This window comes from Taudactylus pleione, unplaced genomic scaffold (genome assembly GCF_031769625.1).
Source record: "Taudactylus pleione unplaced genomic scaffold, aTauple2 ptg000120l, whole genome shotgun sequence".
Classification (NCBI taxonomy): Eukaryota; Metazoa; Chordata; class Amphibia; order Anura; family Myobatrachidae; genus Taudactylus; species Taudactylus pleione.
In genome coordinates this window covers 7,690,833-7,713,921 of record NW_028284522.1, presented here as the reverse complement: position 1 = coordinate 7,713,921, position 23,089 = coordinate 7,690,833, and the positions used below count along the sequence as shown (strand labels likewise).

The following is a 23,089-nucleotide window of genomic DNA, read 5'->3' as shown; positions in this document are numbered from 1 at the left end:
TACCTACAAAAGTGTTCAAGAATTGCAGAGCGTCAGTGGAGAAAGTCACGCTCTAAGGCTGACTTCCTCCATTTCAAATTTATTCTCTCTTCCTACAGTGCTGCCCTGTCTCTCTCCAAACAAACATATTTCAAGAACCTCATCTCCTCCCAGTCCTCAAACCCCCAGCGTCTCTTTGCCACTTTCAACTAACTCCCTACTCTGCCCTTCCCCTCCTCGCCTTCCCTCCTCGCTCTCTGCCCTCGACTTTGCCACCTACTTTACATCTAAAATTGATTCCATACGTGAGGACATCATATCCCATTAGACCCTCAGCACTCCTCCCCCTCCTTGCCCTTATCACCCCTCCCCTTCTGTCTCACCAACTCTGACATCCTTCTCCCCTGCTTCTGGAGAGGAAGTCTTGGCCCTCATCCAGTCCTCCCCTCCTTCCACCTCCCCTCTTGACCCTATCCCTTCCCGTCTCCTCTCCCACCTGTCTCCTTCTGCCTGTTCCCATCTGGCTCACTTCCTTAATCTCTCCCTGTCATCTGGCACTGTCCCTTCTGCATTCAAACATGCTCTTGTCTCCCCCATTCTTAAAAAACCTACCCTTGATCCTAACATACTTTCCAACTATCGACCCATCTCTCTTCTCCCTTTTGCTTCCAAACTCCTTGAGCGTATTGTCTACAACCGCCTTACCACCTTTCTTTCCTCCCACTCCCTCCTTGACTCATTTCAATCTGGCTTCACTCCACTGAAACTGCCCTCACAAAAGTCAGTAACGACCTCCTTGCTGCCAAATCCAAAGGCCACTACTCTCTGCTCATTCTCCTTGACCTCTCTGCTGCATTTGACACTGTAGACCACCCTCTCCTCTTGCAAATCCTTTACTCTCTCGGTTTATGTGGCACTGCCCTCTCCTGGCTTTCCTCCTACCTATCTGATCGTTCCTTCGCTGTGTCCTCTCATGACTACTCTTCCCCTCCACTTCCACTAACAGTAGGAGTTCCCCAAGGTTCTGTTCTTGGACCTCTCCTTTTCTCCCTATATACATCCTCTTTAGGTGAACTCATTAACTCCTTTGGCCTCCAATATCATCTCTATGCAGACGATACTCAAAGTTACCTTTCCACCCCTGAGCTCTCCCCCTCGCTCCTTACCCGTATCTCCAAATGTCTCTCTGCTGTCTCTTCATGGATGTCCCAGCGCTTTCTTAAACTTAACATGTCTAAGACTGAGCTGATCATCTTCCCACCCTCTTCCACTACATCACTTTCCACAATTTCATTATCTATTGATGGCACAACTATCTCCTCTAGCCCCAAAGTGCGCTGTCTTGGAGTTATCTTAGACTCCTCCCTCTCCTTTAAACCGCACATTCAGCACCTCTCGCAGTCCTGCCGTTTTCACCTAAAAAATATCTCCAGGATTAGACCCTTCCTCACCCACAATGCCACTAAAACCCTCATCCATTCACTGGTCATATCCAGATTGGACTACTGTAACCTTCTCCTAGCTGGCCTCCCAGTCTCTCACCTCTCTCCACTACAATCGGTTCTCAATGATGCTGCTCGGCTCATCTTCCTCTCCAGACGTTCTACATCTGCTTCCCCTCTCCTTCAAGCCCTACACTGGCTCCCCTTCCCCTTCAGATGCCAATTCAAGGTTCTTACATTCGCCTACAAAGCCCTCACCAAATCCTCTCCCGCATACATTTCTGGCCTTCTCTCCCTTCACACTCCTGCCCGTCCACTTCGCTCAACTAATGCATGCCGCCTCTCCTGCCAACTGATTACTTCCTCCCACTCCCGCATCCGATATTTTGCCCGTGCTGCTCCCTACCTTTGGAATGCTCTCCCTCTCCCTATCAGACTCTCCACCTCTCTACAAATCTTCAAACTGTCTGTCTGTCCCTCCCCTTAGAATGTAAGCTCTCACGAGCAGGGACCTCTTCCCTCATGTGCTTCTCTTTACACTTTCTTCTACTCTCTACTCCCCATTAGGGCACCTAACACGGGACTGCCAACTCCCGGCAGCTTATTGTGAGTGCTTTAATCACTATTTCAGCAATGTATATAAGTTGTGTCCTTGTCTTGCACTGTAATGTACTGTAAGTTACTTGTTTCTTGTTCACCTATTAGTTCTATGTACTATGTAAGGCGCTGCGGAACACTTGTGGCGCCATATAAATAAAGGATAATAATAATAATAATATGCAATATCTGTTGTGGCCACAAGATGCCCTCACACCAAGAACAGGAATCGGTATGTCATGCCGGCAGTCGGGGTGCCTCCTGTCAAAATACCGACAGCGGCATATCGATGGTTGGTATCCCAGCAGGGGTCGGGTAAGTATACTAACCCTCCCCCATCTCCTCCTAACCCTCCCTTCTTGTTGCCTTACAATGGCTGTCGCCAGCCCACTCCACCCCGCACCCTAACCTTAACCCTTCCCATTAGTGCCTAAACCTAAGTCTCCCCCCTTTGTACCTAAACCTAAACCTAACCCTCCCCCTTCATGCCTAACCCTAACCCTCTTAGTGGTGCCAAACCATAACCCCCCCTAGGGGTGCCTAACCCTACTCACCCCCCCAAAAAAAACTAATGCTAACCCTGCTATCCTACTTAAACCTAACTCTCCCCCCCCCGTGGCTAACAGCTAAGATGCCCCGGACTTACCATCTGTATGTGCTCCGGTGCCGGTTTTAAGATAGGCGTCGGAATTTTGACGCCTATCTTAAGTCCCGTGTCAGACTTTCAGTGTTGGGATTCAGACCGGCGGCATGCTGTCCACCGGTCTGATAACTAGATCCCACAATAGATATGGGTAGTAAAAACCTAGATATATAGAGCTACAGTGGTGTAGTATGTTAGGTCAACAGTTCTCATGATGACATTCATTAGTTCATCATGATAGTGGCCACATGCTAAATTGAGCGCATTGTATATATCTTAAGGACTGTGGATTAATTCCCTTAATTTAATTCAAAAGTCTGTGTATATCTTCCTGTCCCGCCTGTCTTCGGGTACATATCGCGGTTCATTACCGTGGTATGTACCAAGAATATCACAAAGGACAGCACACCTGATAAGAGCTGTCCTTTGCAGTTTCCGGGCAGAGGGACTTCCAGGTTTAACACCCAGAAGTCCCTCTGGTGTCCTTCTGTGCATGTGCAGAAGGCCGCAGGCGGCGGGGGCTCATGGGGGGGATTTAAGGGAGAGCATCCCAAAAAGAAGCATATAGGCTTCTATTGGGAATACCTGAAGGTGGCATTACCCATCGGGACGAAGCATTCCGGTGCTTTGTACATATGGGGAATGCAGTAAACCCCTGAAAACTGCATTTTCGGGGGATTTTCTGCATTTTCTTATTTAGTACATCTCGGCCTTCATGTTCAATAAGTTATTAATCTGAACAGTTACATCTATGTGGAGAAAAATGTCAGTCTTCTTTTATCTGTTTTTACCCTGATTAATCGATACACATTGAACAGATAAGCAGGAACTTTGTTATAAATGTTTTTATGGTCATTCAAACTGAGTACACACTGGAGCGATGTCGGAACGAATGCCTTTGAACGGGGATTGCCCGTATATGCTGGAAGGAGTTAATGAACAACAGAACGATCACTGCTCCATACTTCATTAACTTACTACAGGTTGCTAGCAATGCAAATTTAGTCGGAAATATCACACTACAACTGCATCTTAAAAGCGGATTGTAGTAAATAGAGTCCTTAGTGTTTTACCTAATAGGGATCAGACTTTTGGAATATATTTATTTAACATATATATATATATATATATATATATATATATATATATATATATATTTAGTACACCTAGTGCAGTGATTCCTTTTTGTGATTTTTTGTTGTCCTATGAACTCGATGGGATACGTTCAGTATCCCGACACAGGAGATGTCAGAATCCCGGTGCCGGTATCCCAACCGCTGGCAGTCAGAAGGTAAGTAGCGGGGTTGGGGGGAGGGTTAGGGTTAGGCACTAGGGGGAGGGTTAGAGTTAGGCACTTGGGGAGAGGGTTAGGTTTAGGGTGCAGGGAGGGGAAGGTTAGGTTCAGGCAGGGGGAGGTGGGGTTAGGTTCAGGCAACGGGGAGAGAAGGTTAAGGTTATGGTGAGGAATGGGTTAGGGTACCTACCAACAGGTGTCGGTATTCTAACCCTATCGGGATGCCAGTGTCGGGATTTTGATAGCCTGGATCCCTAGCACTGGCATCTCATACCCATCCCAACCCAATAGGCCATAAACAAAACAATGCAAAACACTAAGGGAGCTAGTCAGAATTCTTAAAGGTACCCTGCTTTACCCTATCTTTACTTTCAGTTTTGGGGGCTGGTGACTCTACTGTGCATGTGCAGTTTGATGACTGCTCACATGAGAGTGGAGAGTACTGGAGAGTGCTACGGATTCCTCTACTTTAACTTTTGAAACATGTAAACCATGGGTTACAAATGGCTCTGAAGTTGGCGTTAGCTCCCACGGCCATTTAAACCTAAGAGGCTGCTTTTACAACACAAAGAGGGGGGATTGCAGCGGATATCTCTGATACAATATTCTCTGATAAATATGCCCCTCAGTTTTTGTACTGAGTGCATTTTAATACATTATGTAATAAAAAAGTGAATCCAACTGAGCTTCCAACTAAGAAAGTCTTGGTGCAATGTTTGTCTTGAACCCCTGTGGACTTGCTGTGCACGAGTTGGTGGCCCTCTGGCAACCAAGAACTATTTTGGGCAACCAAACTGGTCTTAGTCTACCAGTTGAGAGGAAATGCATTTGGACTAATACAGCACATTGGACTTTACCTATGGATAGATAAGCTCTATATGTTTTATTTTCCTGTATGTATGTTGCCTACAATTGCTGTTTTTACTGCTGAATTAAACTGTTTTTAAAAGTGTATAATCACTTTATCTGGGACTGATCTGTCCTTATTGCTTTACAGTATGAATAGCTGGATTTGCAGTATTTGAACAATACAGAATATGGAGCGTATACAATTTGGTGTGAGAATAGCACAAATCCTGCACCCGCAGGGATTTTTGCTATTTAATTAGGTGCAGTGTTTTTCAGTTTTTGAGTGCTGGGAGTTTTTTTTAGCACCTCCAGAACACGACCAATTTTTCCTGCTCTTAGGAAAAATGGTCAGAAAATGCTCTGGGACCCTGGCGGCACCCCTCCTAATGACTAATTAAGCAATTGGAAGTTTCCATTTAGCTTAATTAGTCCTTAATTTCTCACCTTCCGAAACGGTGTCTTCTTCCTCCAGCGTCATTAGCCGGGTCTTCTGTAGCAAGGTGAGTGTGTGTGAGAGCTTGTTAGTGTTTGTAAGTGTGTATCAGAGAGTGTGTGTGTGTGTGTGTGTGAGTGACACGTGAGTGTATTTCCAGTGTAGCCGGCGCTGGAAGAACTACATCTCACAGCATCCCTTGAACCTCCTAGCAGCCCTCAGAGCCTCACAGCAGTCCCCAGGACTCCCAGCAGCCCCCTCCCCAGTGGCAAGATGAAGGGAAGGCCACCAGGAGGTGCGGAGACCACCGGAGACCCCCGGGAACAGTAAGTATAATTTTTTTTATTTTATTTTTTTTACGAGCCGTTGACTTTTCAGTTCTGAAAACCCTGCAACCAATTTTTCTAATTGGATACCATGGGTATCAGGAGTGCACATACCCACGGTAATCCAAAATTGGGCGCGAGGTCAACAAGGTTTTTTACCTTGCTTAACCTTGCCCCCAATTGAATAAGCTCCTATGTTTTATCCCTTATATCAAAATTGGTGGTCATGTGACTGAAGACAGGCTTTTGAGATGTTGCTGATCCTATATTATTTTGTTTGCACTATTCACTGTGGTTTAAGTTATACTGTACACACTATTAGACGCTCTTCTCTATACTTGAAATCATTACTTCTGTTCGCTTTTTGCTTGTTTTCATTTTAGCTGCAATTATTATATAACTTGGCTGGAGCCATTTCTTTTGTACAATACAATTGGGGGAAATCCTTCACATCTGCCTAGAGCACGTTAAAAACCCCTTATGTATAATGGTGCGTACACACGGAGCGATAAACCTGAATGATATGAATGATAACGATATTGCTCATATCGTTATCATTCAAATTGTTCAGTTTTTGGCCCCTTCCAACCCCAAAATGACCAGCGATGCGCGGGCACTAATGGACAATAGCGATATCGTCCATCGCCCGTGCATGCAGGCCAACCTGGCCTGCATGCATGTCGTTGGTGGATTGGATATTGATCATCCAGCACACCAGGGAAGGTGCAGGACGATCAGCCAGCGATATCGTACCTTGTGTACGCACCTTAACGTCACCGACACCTTGTATATTATGCTTTCAATAAGGTATCTGTTTTCTTTTCAACTTCCTGAAGTCACCACTCACTAACCATTTGAATTGTTTGTTCAAATATCCCAGCAACCATCCTGTTATGCTTGTTCCATACAGAGCAGCACTTCCAGACACTACAAACCTGTCTTCTAGGCAGTAACTTGAAATCTAAAAATGTTCCATAGAAGCTGCTCTGAATATTCTGTTATAGCCATATTTCCTCTGGCAGTATGTAGCATGGTGGTGAATATTCTTCTATACTTTCCCAATGGGGCTAATATCTATGCTGGAAGCAATCAGCTCACTAATTATGTGTGGTATTTTCAAGGGATCTGCTTTGGTGGTATAATGGTGAGTACCATAGAGTATTTTGTATCAGCTGCATGGATCATAGTTGTGACATTTTGTACACATTTTGGTAGAAGTGACATGCTTTATTTTTAGTATAAGATAATTTTACTAGAACAACATTTACCGTATATATATATTACTGTACATACACTGATTCTAATAATTAGTACTGTTTGCAATGGTGGATTATAGTTGTGTCTGTGTATCTGCTTTTTACCGCCTTTAGTTTTTTTATTTTTATTTTTTAATTTTAATACTTTTTTTTTTTTTTTGTATTTATTTTGACTGTTAAAGCATCCAGGACACCTCTTTCATGCAATGGTGCATACACACGTAGCGATCTTCCAGCGATACGATATCGCTGTCAGATCGTACTGCACCCTCCCTAGTGTGTTGGATGATCTATATAGATCATCCAACACACCACCAACTTGCCAGCGACTATAGCGATCTGCGATCGCTGATCGCGGGTCCCTATAGTAACCTGCTCAACATCGAGCAGGTTGTCCAGCATGCCGGGACAATGGGCGATATCGCTATCGCCCATACGTGCCTGCGCATCGCTAATCATTCAGCGGTTGGCAGGGGCCAAAACCTGAATGATCACTGAACTAATTGAACAATAATTATATGCACGATATCGTTATCGTTCAAATCTTCAACTAAAATGTGTACGCAGCATTAGAACCATCAGTGATCACCACATTGATGTCTGATTTCTGTCAGCAGGAGTGCACAGTGAATTATGGGGATGGCAGCATCTATGAGATCACTTTACACACTGCACAATATACAGTATGATATTTAGTTCATGGCCACACTTAGGATGCAATGGTGCGCGAGGGTGTGGGGGCAGAGAAACTTTGCTATGGGGTCCCCACATACAGTATGCTAGACATATTTAGTTTAGGGATGTGCAGGCTCGTATAGGTTCGAGGCTGCATGCCGAGTTCGGATTTTTCCCTCCAAAAATCAGGTCTCAGAAAGAGGCAAAATGTCATATTTCATGGACAAACATCATCATTCCTGGACAAAAGTCCATGGAAGATGATGTTTGTCCATGAAAGATGACATTTTGCCTCTTTCTTAGACCCGATTTTTGGAGGGAAAAATCCGAACTCGGCATACAAACTCGAACCTATCCAAGTATGCACATCCCTACTTATTTATACACTGTAATTTAGATTTCAGTTTGAACACGCCCCTCTCAAATCTAAATATGCACATTTAAAATCTGCCCTCCTTGGTTTACCGAAGTTCTGTGACTTGCTCATTTTTGCTTCACTCTCAACTCAGAATCAGGCCCAAGTGTCTTATGATATCGGATGTTATCCTGAGTGTGGGAAAGACCCTAATGTAAATCCTACATTGACAGGTAAAGGGTTCATTTATAGGCAGTATTTTCATGAATACTGGCTCAGCCTACAAAATGATGTGTATGCATTGGTTCCATAGCTTCACTGGTTTCTCTTCAATCCTCAATTTGTATTTGTTATGCTTTGCAGATGATCATAATAGCTGCTGTCCTCCTGCTGGTGGATTTCTATAAGTGCGGTGCATCTTATTGTGCCAGAAATAAAGGATGTCCAGTAAGTGACAAACTAATCTATTTTATACCACAATAATTGGACCTAACTGAATGAACAAACTAGTGACCGTACACACAGTAGGAGCTAATTCAGCAGTGCATGCGAGTGTGCAGAATGGGTCCTGCTAACATGCATGCTAGCCCTTGAATGCCTCTGTCTGATTGACAGACAAAGGCAATTAAGGGGCGGTGCAGGGGCGGGCATCATTCCCGTAAACGGGAGCGTATCTGCCCCGATTTCCGGGAGTGGCCAGCCCAGGATCTGCGTTGATCAACGCAATATCCTGGGCTTGCAAGCCAGCCAGGCTGAGTAAGCTGTGGCTTACTCAGCAGGCCGGCCGCCCGGCGCCATCCACCATAAGCGATCATCGGCCACCAAGGGTCGCGATGGTTACGATGGTGGTCTCAGCACTGCGATCTCCATTGCAGTGCTGGGATCGCAAATGCAGCAGGGGGTGTCACACACCTTCTGATGCATTTGCATTATTGCAAGGACTCAATTGCAAAGCTGCCTGCGTGCATACATTATATATCTATAGCCTGTGTGCGGCTTTGCAATTGTGTTTCTTGCTGAATCAGGGCCATTATAGATATTTCACCTCTGTGATGTGCAACTGAGGCACATTTAATGCAAACAAGGGGAAATGGCCAGCGCTGTGTCCCATTTCACAATCCCCCCAAAATTAATAAATAATATGTAAAATACAGTGCATCCGGAAAGTATTCACAACGCTTCACTTTTTCCACATTTTGTTATGTTACAGCCTTATTCCAAAATGGAATAAATTCATTTTTGTCCTCAAAATTCTATACACAATACCCCATAATGACAACATGTAAAAGTTTTTTTGAGATTTTTGCAAATTTAATAAAAAAAAACAACTAAGAAATCACACGTACATAAGTATATATTTGAATATGATGCCACAAGCTTGGCACATCTATCTTTGGGCAGTTTCACCCATTCCTGTTTGCAGCACCTCTCAAGCTCCATCAGGTTGGATGGGAAGCGTCGGTGCACAGCCATTTTCAGATCTCTCCAGAGATGTTCAATTGGATTCAAGTCTAGGTCCTGGCTGGGCCACTCAAGGACATTCACAGAGTTGTCCTGAAGCCACTCCTTTGATATCTTGGCTGTGTGCTTAGGGTCGTTGTCCTGCTGAAAGATGAACCGTTGCCCCAGTCTGAGGTCAAGAGCGCTCTGGATCAGGTTTTCATCCAGGATGTCTCTGTACATTGCTGCATTCATCTTTTCTCTCTATCCTGACTAGTCTCCCAGTTCCTGCCGCTGAAAAACATCCCCACAGCATGATGCTGTCACCACCATGCTTCACTGTAGGGATGGTATTGGCTTGCTGATGAGCGGTGCCTGGATTGCTCCAAGCATTCACGCCAAAGAGTTCAATTTTTGTCTCATCAGACCAGAGAGTACTTCAGGTGCATTTTGGCAAACTCCAGGTGGGCTGCCATGTGCTTTTTACTAAGGAGTGGCTTCCGTCTGGCCACTCTAATATACAGGCCTGATTGGTGGATTGCTGCAGAGATGGTTGTCCTTCTGGAAGGTTCTCCTCTCTCCACAGAGGAATGCTGTAACTCTGACAGAGTGACCATCGGGTTCTTGGTCACCTCCCTGACTAGGGCCCTTCTCCCCCAATCGTTCAGTTTAGATGGCCAGCCAACTCTAGGAAGAGTCCTGGTGGTTCCAAACTTCTTCCATTTACAGATGATGGAGCCCACTGTGCTCATTGGGACCTTCAAATCAGCAGATATTTTTCTGTACCTTTCCCCAGATTTGTGCCTCGAGACAATACTGTTTCGGAGGTCTACAGACAATTCCTTGGACTTCATGCTTGGTTTGTGCTCTGACATGCACTGTCAAGTGTGGGACCTTATATAGACAGGTGTATGCCTTTCAAAATCATGTCCAATCAACTGAATTTACCACAGGTGGACTGCAATTATGCTGTAGGAACATCTCAAGGATGATCAGTGGAAACAGGATGCACCTGAGCTCAATTTTGAGCTTCATGGCAAAGGCCGTGAATACTTATGTACATGTGATTTCTTAGTGTTTTATTTTTATTAAATTTGTAAAAATATCAAAAAACGTTTTTACACGTTGTTATTATGGGGTATTGGGCCTGATTCAGACCCGCTCATAAGCGGGTTGATGGCAGGGCAGTGCGCACGCGTGGTATGTGCGAGCCCCGGAGCGAGCGAGAAATCACTCACTCCAGTGCTTGCATCCAAAAGGGGCAGCTGTCGATGTTGATCGACAGCTCACCCCATTTGGTAGGCGGGTTGGGGGGGTGGCTGGCCAAACGGAGGCGTTCCCGAAGGAATGCCTGCCATTTGGGGGCGTCCCCACTGACATCACGAGAGATGTCAGTGGTGAGCTTCCAGCTCAATTAGAGCCGGAATCTCACTGGGGCTTGCGGCAGACGAGACCCTACCACAAGGGTCACGTCGCAAGCCCCGATGGTCGCGATGGTCGGGACCATTGCGACCATCACCTGGCCACTCGCTAAAGGCTGGTCAAAAAAAAAAAATGCACTTCAGACCTGCGAGCTGCCTTCGGCAGCGAGCGTGTCTGAATCAAGGCCATTGTGTGTAGAATTTTGAGGACAAAAATGTATTTATTCCATTATGTTTTGTAACATAACAAAATGTGGAAATAGTGAAGCATTGTGAATACTCTCTGGATGCACTGTACATAGTAAATAATGTTGATTGACCATCCTTTGGTACCTCAAAATCTATTTCTAAAGGATGAGTTGGATAATATTCTTATCATAGTCTGTGTGGGTCTTGTGAAGAGTAATGGTCTGTACACTCGGGGTGATGACTTGTGTTTCTTCTGTGGTCAAGGTTCAGTCATGGGCAGTACCTCCAAGGATGGCAGTCTTCCTTCTCAAACATTAGGGGCCTTTTCATTATCAGGGTCTCATTGCCAAAAGTTGTGCAGTGGATACTAAAATACGGGAGCAATTCAATGTTGCTCCAGTGTGGGAATGTCTGCTCCAAACAGCAGATGTCCCTGTGATACTAAACACAAATGATTCTCCTAATAGGTAGCAGTGGAATCTTACACTGCTGGGACTGATCTAGCAGTGTTTGCGCACATGCATGACCTGAGTGGAAGCATGCACAATGCTGCAGGGGACACAGGGCCGGATGGGGCAGGGGGATCCTAAATAAAAGATCTCTTTCCACAACCCAGACCTCCTTCCCATAGGAAGGAGCGGGGCCTGGGAACCAACATCATCTGAAGATGGCGTAGGCACCCATAGCCAAACTCAGAAAAGTTTGCTGTATACTAGGCAGCACCATCAGGCTACTAATAATGAATGGGTCCATTACAATAAATCATGAGAACATTGTGAATAGGCCCCTAGATCTGAACCCGGTCTAGCATTTGTCTATATTCTGGAGATCTATATGTCAGATGAATGACTGTCTTGTAGAAGAAAGGTGCTGCATGCATCCTGCCAATTTTACGGACATGGTAGACTCAATGCATTTGCAGACTATACTGTATCTGGTTGCCCAACACTGCATTTAGCAGCTTTGGGTCTGATTCTGAAAAAGCAGCCGGAGGCATCTGCCATAGCCAGATTTACTACCATATGCTAATGTGAGTATCTCTCCGTCGTATGGTCGCACTGCCCACTGCTTTTCCAGCCATAGCTATCATCATCATTAATATCAGCACTAACATCCAACTCATGCTGAATGCAAATGATCTGTCTGAAACAGGCATCCCTGCTCCGTCCATATGACTCAAGCAAGCACGGAAATTCATTGGGCTACGCACTTACCAAACCGATCTGTTCCTTGTGTCCATTTCATAGACCGAGAGAAGTGGTCACACATGGGGGTAAATTTACTAAAGGTCGATTTGGCATTTTGAGTGATTTGAGGTGCGACTTTCGTTCGATTTGTATTTGATTTTGCATTTGGGTATTTACTAAAGGCCAAATCGAATGTAAAATCGGACTCAAATCGACCATCGGAAAAACATTGGTACTTTTACAGTGCCCAACACACAAAACCCTTATTTACTATAATTCGATTTGAAATCGAACTCAAACTTAGACTTCAAATCGATCTTCAAATCCCCAGTAGAATAGACCTGCTTCATGCTTTCAATTTGAGCAGGTCGGATTGACACAGATACATGCAGACATCAGTGAGATGCCTGCATGTATCTGACTGAATAAAGTAATTAAACAGTTAAAATTCAGAAAAAAATTGATGTGAGGTCCCCACCCAAATCAGAACCAGCCCTGGACTGATGAAACCAAGGTCTGGTTGACTAAGTACAGGGAAAAACTTACGTAGGGTCTCCCTGTACTCAGTACAACCAGCACTGGGCTATGTGAAGCAGGGCTGGTTCTGGATTTACAGGGAAAAATTTGCGTAGGGTCTCCATGTAAATCAAAGAACCAGCCCTGGACCCTTTCTAACAGGGGACTGATGTCACAGGCAGGGGAGCCCTATCACCAGGCCCCCCAGCCGCAGCATCATCCTTGACCACTAGTCAGCCCAGGCCAGGGATCCCTGGGGAGTTGGAGAAAAAGGGGTCTCCCTCTCCAGGGTACCCCTAATCTAGGCTGATAGCCCGGGGCTATCCCCGCCACCCCTGGGCGGTGGGTGGCAGGTTGATTGTGTGAGTGATGTTGGTACTTGGAGAACCACAAATGCCAGCATGCAGGGCATTAAAGGCCCACTGGGACCTGTAGTTCACCTGTAAAGAAATGTTGAAAGAAACACACAAACACACCTTACACAGTATAACTGTAATACATACATACATACACACTCACACATACTCACCTATATTACCTCCAGTGGTCCCTTTGTCCAGTAGGCATCCATGGGTTACAATAAGAAAATTAAAAACCCGACCATCGCATTAAGGAATAATCATTCTAACCAGAATGATTATTCCTTCCTGAATGAAGTGCACAGACGCGGTGGGAGCCACAGGGTAACTAAAGTTTATCCTGAGGCTCCCACCATTGAGTACAATGGAGGAGCCGTTCATTGGCTGAGAGTAGGCGGGGCCTGACCTCTCTCAATGAATGCACAGACACGGAGCTTCAAAGGAGGAAGCCGCGTCTGTGCTCTTCATTCGGGAAGGAATAATTATTCTGGTTAGAATGATTATTCCTTAATGCGATGGTCGGGTTTTTCATTTTCTTATTTTGACCCATGGATGCCTACTGGACAAGTGGACCACTGGAGGTAATATAGGTGAGTTTGTGTGAGTGTGTTATACTGTGTAAGGTGTGTGTGTGTCTTTCAACATTTCTTTACAGGTGAACTACAGGTCCCAGTGGGCCCTTAATGCCCCACATGCTGGTACTCCAAGTACCAGTATGCGGGGAAGGCTTGCTGGGACCTGCAATTCTACTGGAAAGACAATGGGCATGATTCAGAGACGGACGCTCTGAAAGAGCGCTCGCTCTGAATCAGGGTGTTTTTTTTTGGGGGGGCGGCCTCCTGGCCGCACGCATAGCTGTGGGTGACCACCCACAGCTATTGCGAGCGGCCAGGATGATGGTTGCGGTAGTCAAGACCATAGCGACCATCGGGGCTTGCGACGAGACCCTTGTGGTAGGGTCTCGTGGCCGCAAGCCCCAGAGAGCTTCTGGCTCTAATAGAGCCGGAAGCTCTCTCACTGACATCACTGGTGATGTCAGTGGGGCCGCCCGCAAACGGCAGGCGTTCGCATGGGAACGCCTCCGTTTGTGAAGCCACCCCCCCACCACGCCTACAAAATGGATCAACATCAACAGCCGCCCCTTTTGTAGCGAGCCACGGAGCAAGAGAATTTCTCTTTCGCTCCGGGGCTTGCGCACGCGCAGTGCGGGCCACTGCGCGTGCGCAGAGCCCACCATCGACCCACTCGGGAGTGCTCAAGCGCTTGCGAGCAGGTCTGAATCAGGCCCAATGTGTTATTACTTCTATATTTACACATCACTCACACAAACAACCTGCCACCCACCACCCAGGGATAGCCTAGACTAGGGGTGCCCTGGAGAGGGAGACCCCTTTTTCTCCAACTCCCCAGGGATCCCTGGCCTGGGCTGACTAGCGGTTAGGGCTGATGCTGCAGCTGGGGGGCCCGGTGATAGGGCTCCACTGGCTGTAGCATCAGCCCCCCGAAAGAAAGGGTCCAGGCAGGGCTGGTTCTTTTATTTGCAGGGAGACCATACGCAAATTTTTCCCTGTAAATCCAGAACCAGCCCTGCTTCCCATAGCCCAGTGCTGGTTTGAGTACAGGGAGACCCTACTTCATTTTTTCCCTGTACTTAGTCAACTAGACCTGGATTTCAGCAGTCCGGGGCATGTTCTGTTTTGTGGGGGGACCTTATGTTTTTTTTTCTTAATTTTAAGTCTTTATACACTTTTTTCCAGGCAGATACATGCAGGCATCTCACTGATGTCTGCAAATATCTGTGTGAGAACGAACTGCTCATGCTGAAAGTGAAAGCATGAAGCAGTTCTTACGTGTCGGTGATTTGCAGGACGTTTTGAAGTGTGATTTACCGTTTGATTTGGACATGAACTTGCCAAATCGAACAGCAAATCACTGTTCAAAACCGACTCAAATCGAATTTGTTTTGCAAATCACAAAACAAATCGAATAATAGTAAATGCAGTGAAAAGACGGTTTTCACTGCATTCGATTTGAGTCGATTTGAGAAGAGCTAAATCACTCCTCAAATCGACCTGCAAATCGACCTTTAGTAAATTTACCCCCTGGAGTGAACCGTCCGCCATCATATCCTGCATCAAGGTACATGCACAGTCTGTGATTGCTTTGTTCGATGCATTAACCATACTCGGGATGCATCCGCTTTCGGATTTACATCCGCTCAGAATCAGCCCCTTTATAATGTTTCCATTTTTTTTTTTGTAAATTACCTGGATTCACTAATGAATGTGCATCACGCATACTCCTGTTTTGCTAATGTGAGGTGTTTCCCCTCTCCAATTCAATTTAAGATATGTGTAATCCTATTAGGTACAGTAATGGACTCTAGCCATTCATGAGACCACTGTACTCATGTATTACAGAGACTGGGATCGGTAGGATTTGCACTAATGGGTGTGTTGTTTTCTGGATATTCTCTGATCATCTCATCACTGGGATTAGCATACGGTCCTTACTGCAGGACAGCCACTGGATGGAGTTACCCCTTTACTGACAAAGCAGGAAGGTATTGATCGATTTTTGCTTTTACAGCATATAATATTAGAAGGTCCTGGTTTTTAAGAAACATATTTTATTGTCAATGGGCCTGATTCAGCAAGGAACGCAGATGCTTATACGCATGCAATCAGCTGATTGGTGCGTTCTCCACATGCGTATGCTTCACAGTGTGCGTGCGCCAACCGGCCACTGTAATTCCTAAGTGAGGTCTGACCAGCCGTAACTGTGCACATCGGTCTGATGTTACTCGATGTTACCGATTATTTTGCTATGTTGCCCAAGTATACGGATGTGAGTAAGGGTAAGTGGGCGTCTGTATATTAGGCTGCGACCGCAATGTGCAGGGAGAATAGCGATACTTGCTTAATCAGGCCCCCTATTACTAACAGAGAGGAATATTTGCAACAATTCTGTGACTTTCCATTCTCCTCTGAGTACTTATATATTTGATAAGTGCCTAATAAAGGTCCAGTCAGTATAGTATGTATAGCAACTAACCTCTTTTTGTCATATTGATTATACTTTGAATAGATAAATATCATCCTCATCTGATATAGGAAAGAGAAATGTCCAATAAGTCATTTATATGGAATTACACAGCAGCTGCATCTCCTGTATAACACAGCAGTGTACTGTATATTGTAACAATGGGGCAGATGTATCAAAAACATACATTTTGCATAAAAAATGCATTTAAATGAAGTATTGCATGATAAAATGCGATAATGAAGTATCAGTCATATGAATTGTAAGAAATGATTGCGATATTTATTCATTTCTTGAAGATCGCATAATCTCTGTCTTGTAATTGAAAAATACTTATTTTTCAATGTGTCACTCAAATTTCGGAAATATTTATCAGCTTTTCTTGCTCCTGTTTATCGCATGCCTCAGATGGCGTAGAATTAGCTTATTCATAAGAAGAAGGTTTAGGAAAGGGGTATCTGAGAGCCCACCCATGTATGGGAAGACCTGCCATGTTTTCCAGCTCCTCCTTTTCCTTGGCCTACTTGTTACTGGTGAGCAGATGCCTTCATCACGGACCACTTCAACTGAACCTTTAATTATAATTAATTATTTGATATGTGTAAGTAAATGGTTCCACAATATATGATATATTTTAATTTGTTTAATTAAATCAATTAAACTAAGCTTCTCTTCCTCCTCCATGGAGCGATGACACCAGGGAATTGTTTGCGGCTTTGATGAATTCGCACGCTCTGCTTCTTTCCTAGCACATGCACAGTGCTTCAAATACCAGGGAGTTGGCCCATAAATTTGCGATAAGTATAAATAAATAATATCGCATCTCGAAACTAGTTTTGCCACCTCCTGTGGTTTTCGCAGTGCGATGTTGCTCGTACATCTTTTGTTACATTCTGCCAATAAAATTGTATTAAGAAACCTTACGAATCCTTGGTAATGGGACGATTGTTTTTGCAAAAATAATGCGAAAACGATACTTTGGCCTCAATAAGCGTAGAACAGTATTGCAGAGAGCACTTTTCAGTGAGGTGGGACAAACAACAGAGATTTGATCATATATATCAATGTTATATAAAGAAAGGAAAAAAGTCACTTGTGCAAAATGTGTGCTAAGGTCTATTATAGCCATTTATAGGAAAAGAAAACATCAGAATCCTATATGCAATGCTTTGGGGGTGACTTGTTAAAAGTATAGCTTCTACCTGACAATACGCAAAGTGCCCTGAAATGTTACATTTATTTATCTCTTCATAAAAATATAAAAGTCACTTTTTCGTTAAATTGCAGATTAATGGTGTTGGACCATCACTCTGTTATGTTTCATGCAGTGGTGGACTGACTGCATACTGTAATTATGTTCACTTTGAATGTATGTTATTTGACCCATAGGATAGGAGGGGTTGGGTACGAGATCCTGGAGGTCGGGATGCCACTGGTCAGAATCCTGACACCCATAAGGATAGAATGTAAGACTAACCCTTACACCTACCCCTAACCCTCCCTCCCCGGTGCCTAACTCTAACCTTTCCCCTAGTTCCTAAACCTAACCTCCCCCTCCCCGCACCCTAAACCTAATCCTCCCTCCTAGTGCCTAATCCTAACCCTCCCCTTAATGCCTAACCCTAACCCCATACCCTAACCCTTCCCCTAACACCGGTACTTACCTTTGGGATAATAGCGGTCGGGTTTCTGGTGCCGGGATCCCGACGATGTCGGGATTTCGGCGCTGGTCTTTTGCCCATCGGCATCCTGCACACCAGCATGCTGACTACCAGATTTATTCCTGTATCCCATGTGGGACTTTTCAACAGCTCATTCTGGACTTGTATTTACTAACCCAATGAATGTTAGAAAAGTTACCTACAGTTAGGTCCATAAATATTGGGACATTGACAGAATTGTCATATTTTGGCCTCTATTCACCACCACAATGGCTTTGAAATGAAACAAACAAGATGTGCTTTAACTGCAGACTTTCAGACTTAATTTGAGGGTAATTACATCCAAATCAGGTGAACGGTGTAGGAATTACAACAGTTTCTATATGTGCCTCCCACTATTTAAGGGGCCAAAAGTAATGGGACAAACTAAACAATCCTAAATCTAACTTTCACTTTTTAATACTTTGTTGCAAAACCTTTGCAGGCAATCACAGCCTGAAATCTGGAACGCATAGACATCACCAGACGCTGGGTTTCATCCCTGGTGATGCTCTGCCAGGCCTCTGCTTCAAATGTCTTCAGTTCCTGCTTGTTCTTGGGGCATTTTCTCTTCAGTTTTGTCTTCATCAAGTGAAATGCATGCTCAATCAGATTCAGGTCAGGGGATTGACTTGGCCATTGCATAACATTCCACTTTTTAGCCTTAAAAAACTCTTTGGTTGCTTTTGCAGTATGCTTCGGGTCATTGTACATCTGTACTGTGAAGCGCCTTCAAATTAGTTCTGAAGCATTTCACTGAATAGGAGCATACAATATTGCCCGAAAAACTTCAGAATTCATTCTGCTGCTTTTGTCAGCAGTCACATCATCAATAAATACAAGGGAACCAGTTCCATTGGCAGCCATACATGCCCACGCCATGACACTACCACCACCATGCTTCACTGATGAGGTAGTATGTTTTGGATCATGAGCAGTTCCTTTCCTTCTCCATACTCTTCTCTTCCCATCACTCTGGTACAAGTTGATCTTTGTCTCATCTGTCCATAGGATGTTGTTCCAGAACTGTAATGGCTTTTTTAGATGTTGTTTGGCAAACTCTAATCTGGTCTTCCTGTTTTTCTGGCTCACCAATGGTTTACATCTTGTGCTGAGGCCTCTATATTCACTCTTGTGAAGTCTTCTCTTGATTGTTGACTTTGACACATATACACCTACCTCCTGGAGAGTGTTCTTGATTTGGCCAACTGTTGTGAAGGGGTTTTACTTCACCAGGGAAATAATTCTTCTGTCATCCACCACAGTGGTCTTCCGGATCTTTTGGTGTTGCTGACCTCTCCGATGTGTTCTTTCTTTTTAAGAATGTTCCAAACAGTTGATTTGGCCACACCTAATGTTTTTGCTATCTCTCTGATGGGTTTATTTTGATTTTTCAGCATAATGATGGCTTGCTTCACTGATAGTGACAGCTCTTTGGATCTCATATTGAGAGTCGACAGCAATTGGTTCCAAATGCAAATGTCACAATTAGAATCAACTCCAGACCTTTTGCCTGCTTACTTGATAATGAAATAACGAGGGAATAGCCCACACCTGTCCATGAAATAGCTTTTGAGTTGATCGTCCCATTACTTTTGGCCCCTTAAAAAGTGTGAGGCACATATAGAAACTGTTGTAATTCCTACACCGTTCACCTGATTTGGATGTAATTACCCACAAATTAAATCTGAAAGTCTGCAGTTAAAGCACATCTTATTTGTTTCATTTCAATGCCATTGTGGTGGTGAATAGAGGTCAAAATATGAAAATTCTGTCAATGTCCCAATATTTATGGACCGCTGTATATGTGAGCCCAAAAATACTTTGTTCTAGGATCCAGGTACTAATATTCTAAAAATCATGGGAAAGTATCTTTTACATAATAACAGCTTTGGAAATGGGAACGTGGATATTGGAGCCAGAGACTATGCTTACAGATCCAGGAACATCTGCCTTCGAAGTTTAGAATACACTGTAAGTCTATAAGTATTGTTGAATGTACATTTACAGACTCTTTATCTATTTCCTATTTTTGTGTGTTTTAATAGCTATCTTTTGAATTCTACTACCTGGTCTCAGTGCCTTGAACCATCCTATGTGGTCGAATGGAACATCATTCTATTCTCTATCTTAATTGCACTCAGCTCCCTTCAAGTGATAATCTGCTTTTGTAAAGCAATACTGAATATCGTAGCTATGCTGTGCGGAACACACAAGATCTTAGCTGAGGTAAACATTTTTTTTTCAAATGATATTAAATTGCAAGCACCAATGTCAGCCACTTCTTAGAATGCTATCATGGAAGTCTGGGCCTGATTCAGAGCCGGATGCTCTGACAGAGCTCTCGCTCTGAATCAGGGCCAGCCTTCTTTTTTTTTAGAGCAGTCTCCTGGCCGCTCGCATAGCTGTGGGTGACCACCCACAGCTATAGCGAGCGGCCAAAAAGATGGTCGCGATGGTCAAGACCATTTTCGACCATCGGGGTTGTGACAAGACCCTTGTGGTAGGGTCTTGTTGCCGCAAGCCCTAGAGTGCTTTCGGCTCTAACAGAGCCGAAAACACTCCCACTGACATCAGTTGTGATGTCAGTGGGCCGGCTCCATCGTGGGCATCCTTCCTGGGCCACCATCGACCCGCTTGCGAGCACATATCGCTCACGAGCGGGTCTGAATCAGGCCCTCTGTGTGACTACATGATGTAAGAATACAAATCCCATACCTGTAACTTTAACATTGCAGGATTTTTATTTTGAAAGGGTCAAATCTTGTTAAATAGTAAAAAAAAATTTTGATCCATCCTTTAAAAAATTCAAAACAAGATGTTATAATTCATCAGCTGTGTAAGTAATGGTATTAATAAATGAAATAAAATAAGTTTGTTTCATATACAGGTGCTTTTATTACTACAACCTCTTGCAGCACTTTTACAGGGACCTAACATCGTTTGCCTAGCTAGATATACTTTTCAATCCATTTATTGATCAACAACATTAAAGCTCTTTGTTGGAAAAAGTATGTGAACCATAGGATTATCAGTTCAGTTAAGGGGACAATTAGTCAAAGGGTCAGTCAATGGGATAACAATCAGGTATAGTTTGAGTGGCCATGATCATAAACTACGCCTTTACTACTAAAGTCTGGTCTTCACACATGCCATGTCGAGATCAAAGGAGATTTCTGAGGACCTCAGAAAAAGTCAGAAAAGGTAAGAAAACTATTTTGAAAGCGTTTGAGCTTCCCCAATTCACACTGTCAGACTGATAGTATACAAATGGACAAAAATCAACACCATTGAGTGGTCTTTCAACAAAAACTACCACAAGAACAAGGTATGTAAGATTCTGGGAGGTCACAACCTAGAGGTTTACATAGTTTTCCAACAAATCAATAAATTAATCAAAGGTATATCCTTTGTCTGTTATTTGATTTATTGGGTTCTCTTTTATCTATATTTATGCCCTCATTCAGAGCCGTACGCTCTGAGCAGAGCGCACGCTCTGAATGAGGGCCGGGCTCCATTTTCATGGAGCGTCCTCCTGGACGCTCGTATAGCTGTGGGTCACCACCCACAGGCTATACGAGCGTGCTTTGTGATGGCCGCGATGGTCGAGACCATCGCGACCATCGAAATTGCGAGCCGGAGCCTGCGGTTGAGGTTTTCATCCGCAAGCTCCAGAGTGATTTTGGCTCTATCAGAGCCAAAATCACTCCCACTGACATCACTAGTGATGTCAGTGGGCCGGCTTCTGACGGGAGGCGTTCCCGTGGGAACGCCCCCGTCAGGGAGGCACGCCCCCGGCACGCCCACCAAAGGGGGCGTGCTGTCAATCAACATTGACAGCACGCCCCCTTTGATCGGACACAACGAGCGAAGGACTTTCCTTCGCTCGTCGCGTCTGGCGCATGCGCACGACGGAGCTCCCTCCGTCGTGCGCATGCTCAGTGCATAACATCGACCCACTTGCGAGCGGACAGCCGCTCGCGAGTGGGTCTGAATCAGGCCCTTATTACTTAGTTTAAGGTCATTCATGCAAAAAATCGAAAAACTGCTGACATTCTAGCATCACTATACAATTTTCAATACAATCTCGTGTTTGGCAGGATCCTCTTCTTTGAGGCTCCCATAATTAAAAAAAAAAACATCCCTGGTAAGGACATTAAATATTTGTCTTCAGACCCAAAAACAAATGAGGACTTGATTTTTAGTACCATATACTCACATCCTGTCAGTGTTGGTGCATCAAGAGTATTAATTACTGTATGGAAAAATAATAATTGTTAAAGATTTGGTTGGAGAGAGCGTTTAAAAATGTTCTTGTTTTCCTTTTTCAGCCTCACTCCATATGATACGAGATATGAAGAACATAAATCCATATTTTGATCTTGCTAACCCAGGATTCTCTGGAGAAATACATGATGTAAATACTTCACAGAATATATATTTATTCTTTTTAATATTATTATTTTTTTGCCAGTAATTCCTAGAAGAATGGATTTTTAACACAAGGGTAGTTTGCATTTACTGTGTACCGCATCTGTATTGTACTTTTTTTTTTTACTGTCCTCTGATGCTTGTGGTTTTTTCTGTGCTTAACCCCTAAATGATGACAGTTATTTTATAGTTTGTAAGCTTGCAAGGAGAGATCTGTCACCTCTTTGTCTGTCTGTTATTACCCAGTCTTGTTATATTACTGTTTTTTTCCCAATCGTAAAGCACAATGGAATATGGTGGTGCTATTTTAGCGAATGTTCATAAATAATAAATCAAATACATTATTATAACTCGACAAGGATAAAATTGCACAAATTTTTTTCTTGTGGTTAGATAAATATGTATAATTTTTTTACATTACTTAACTAAGTTAACAGCGCATCATTTTTTTTACAACAGATAGATCTGTAATTTCATTCATATTTTAATAAATGTATCTTTATTTTATTTGTATTATATATGGGAAAGATGAACAGAAATAAGAAAACCATGTCTTTAATTTTTTTCATAGATTTAAAATTCCTAGTTTTACCAAACATGCGTACCTATGTTTTATAATTGTCTACTCTCCATGAAGTGAGAATTTTATACCATTAGTTTCTGAATTTTTATATTACTAGAGAGCATAAGTTAACAAGGACAGTCTCTAGCATATATTACACCCTGCTCTCTTCTTCTAAAGGAAGAACACCATTAATTCACTCATGTATATGGATATCTGTTCATTCACTAAGCACAGTATTATCATCGTCATCCTCATTGTTTACTTGTGTGGCGCCACAGATTATGTAGTACCACAGATTGAATAAAACAATAAACTACATGACCGTGTGTATAATTGAGAAGTATACATGAAAGTAATTAACAAAAACCCCTAAAAATGGTATATATCGGC

The 23,089-nt window shown here is 43.8% G+C and overlaps 1 protein-coding gene across 1 annotated transcript; it reads left to right on the top strand.

Annotated features, from left to right (window-relative positions):
* Positions 1-6,530: 6,530 nt before the first annotated feature.
* TM4SF18 (transmembrane 4 L six family member 18) lies at positions 6,531-22,458 on the top strand. The gene is made up of 5 exons (XM_088472095.1): positions 6,531-6,707; positions 8,213-8,296; positions 15,382-15,524; positions 19,752-19,932; positions 22,035-22,458. The coding sequence occupies exons 1-5, from the start codon at positions 6,531-6,533 to the stop codon at positions 22,047-22,049; spliced, it is 600 nt and encodes a 199-aa protein (XP_088328221.1). The 3' UTR covers positions 22,050-22,458.
* Positions 22,459-23,089: the final 631 nt, after the last annotated feature.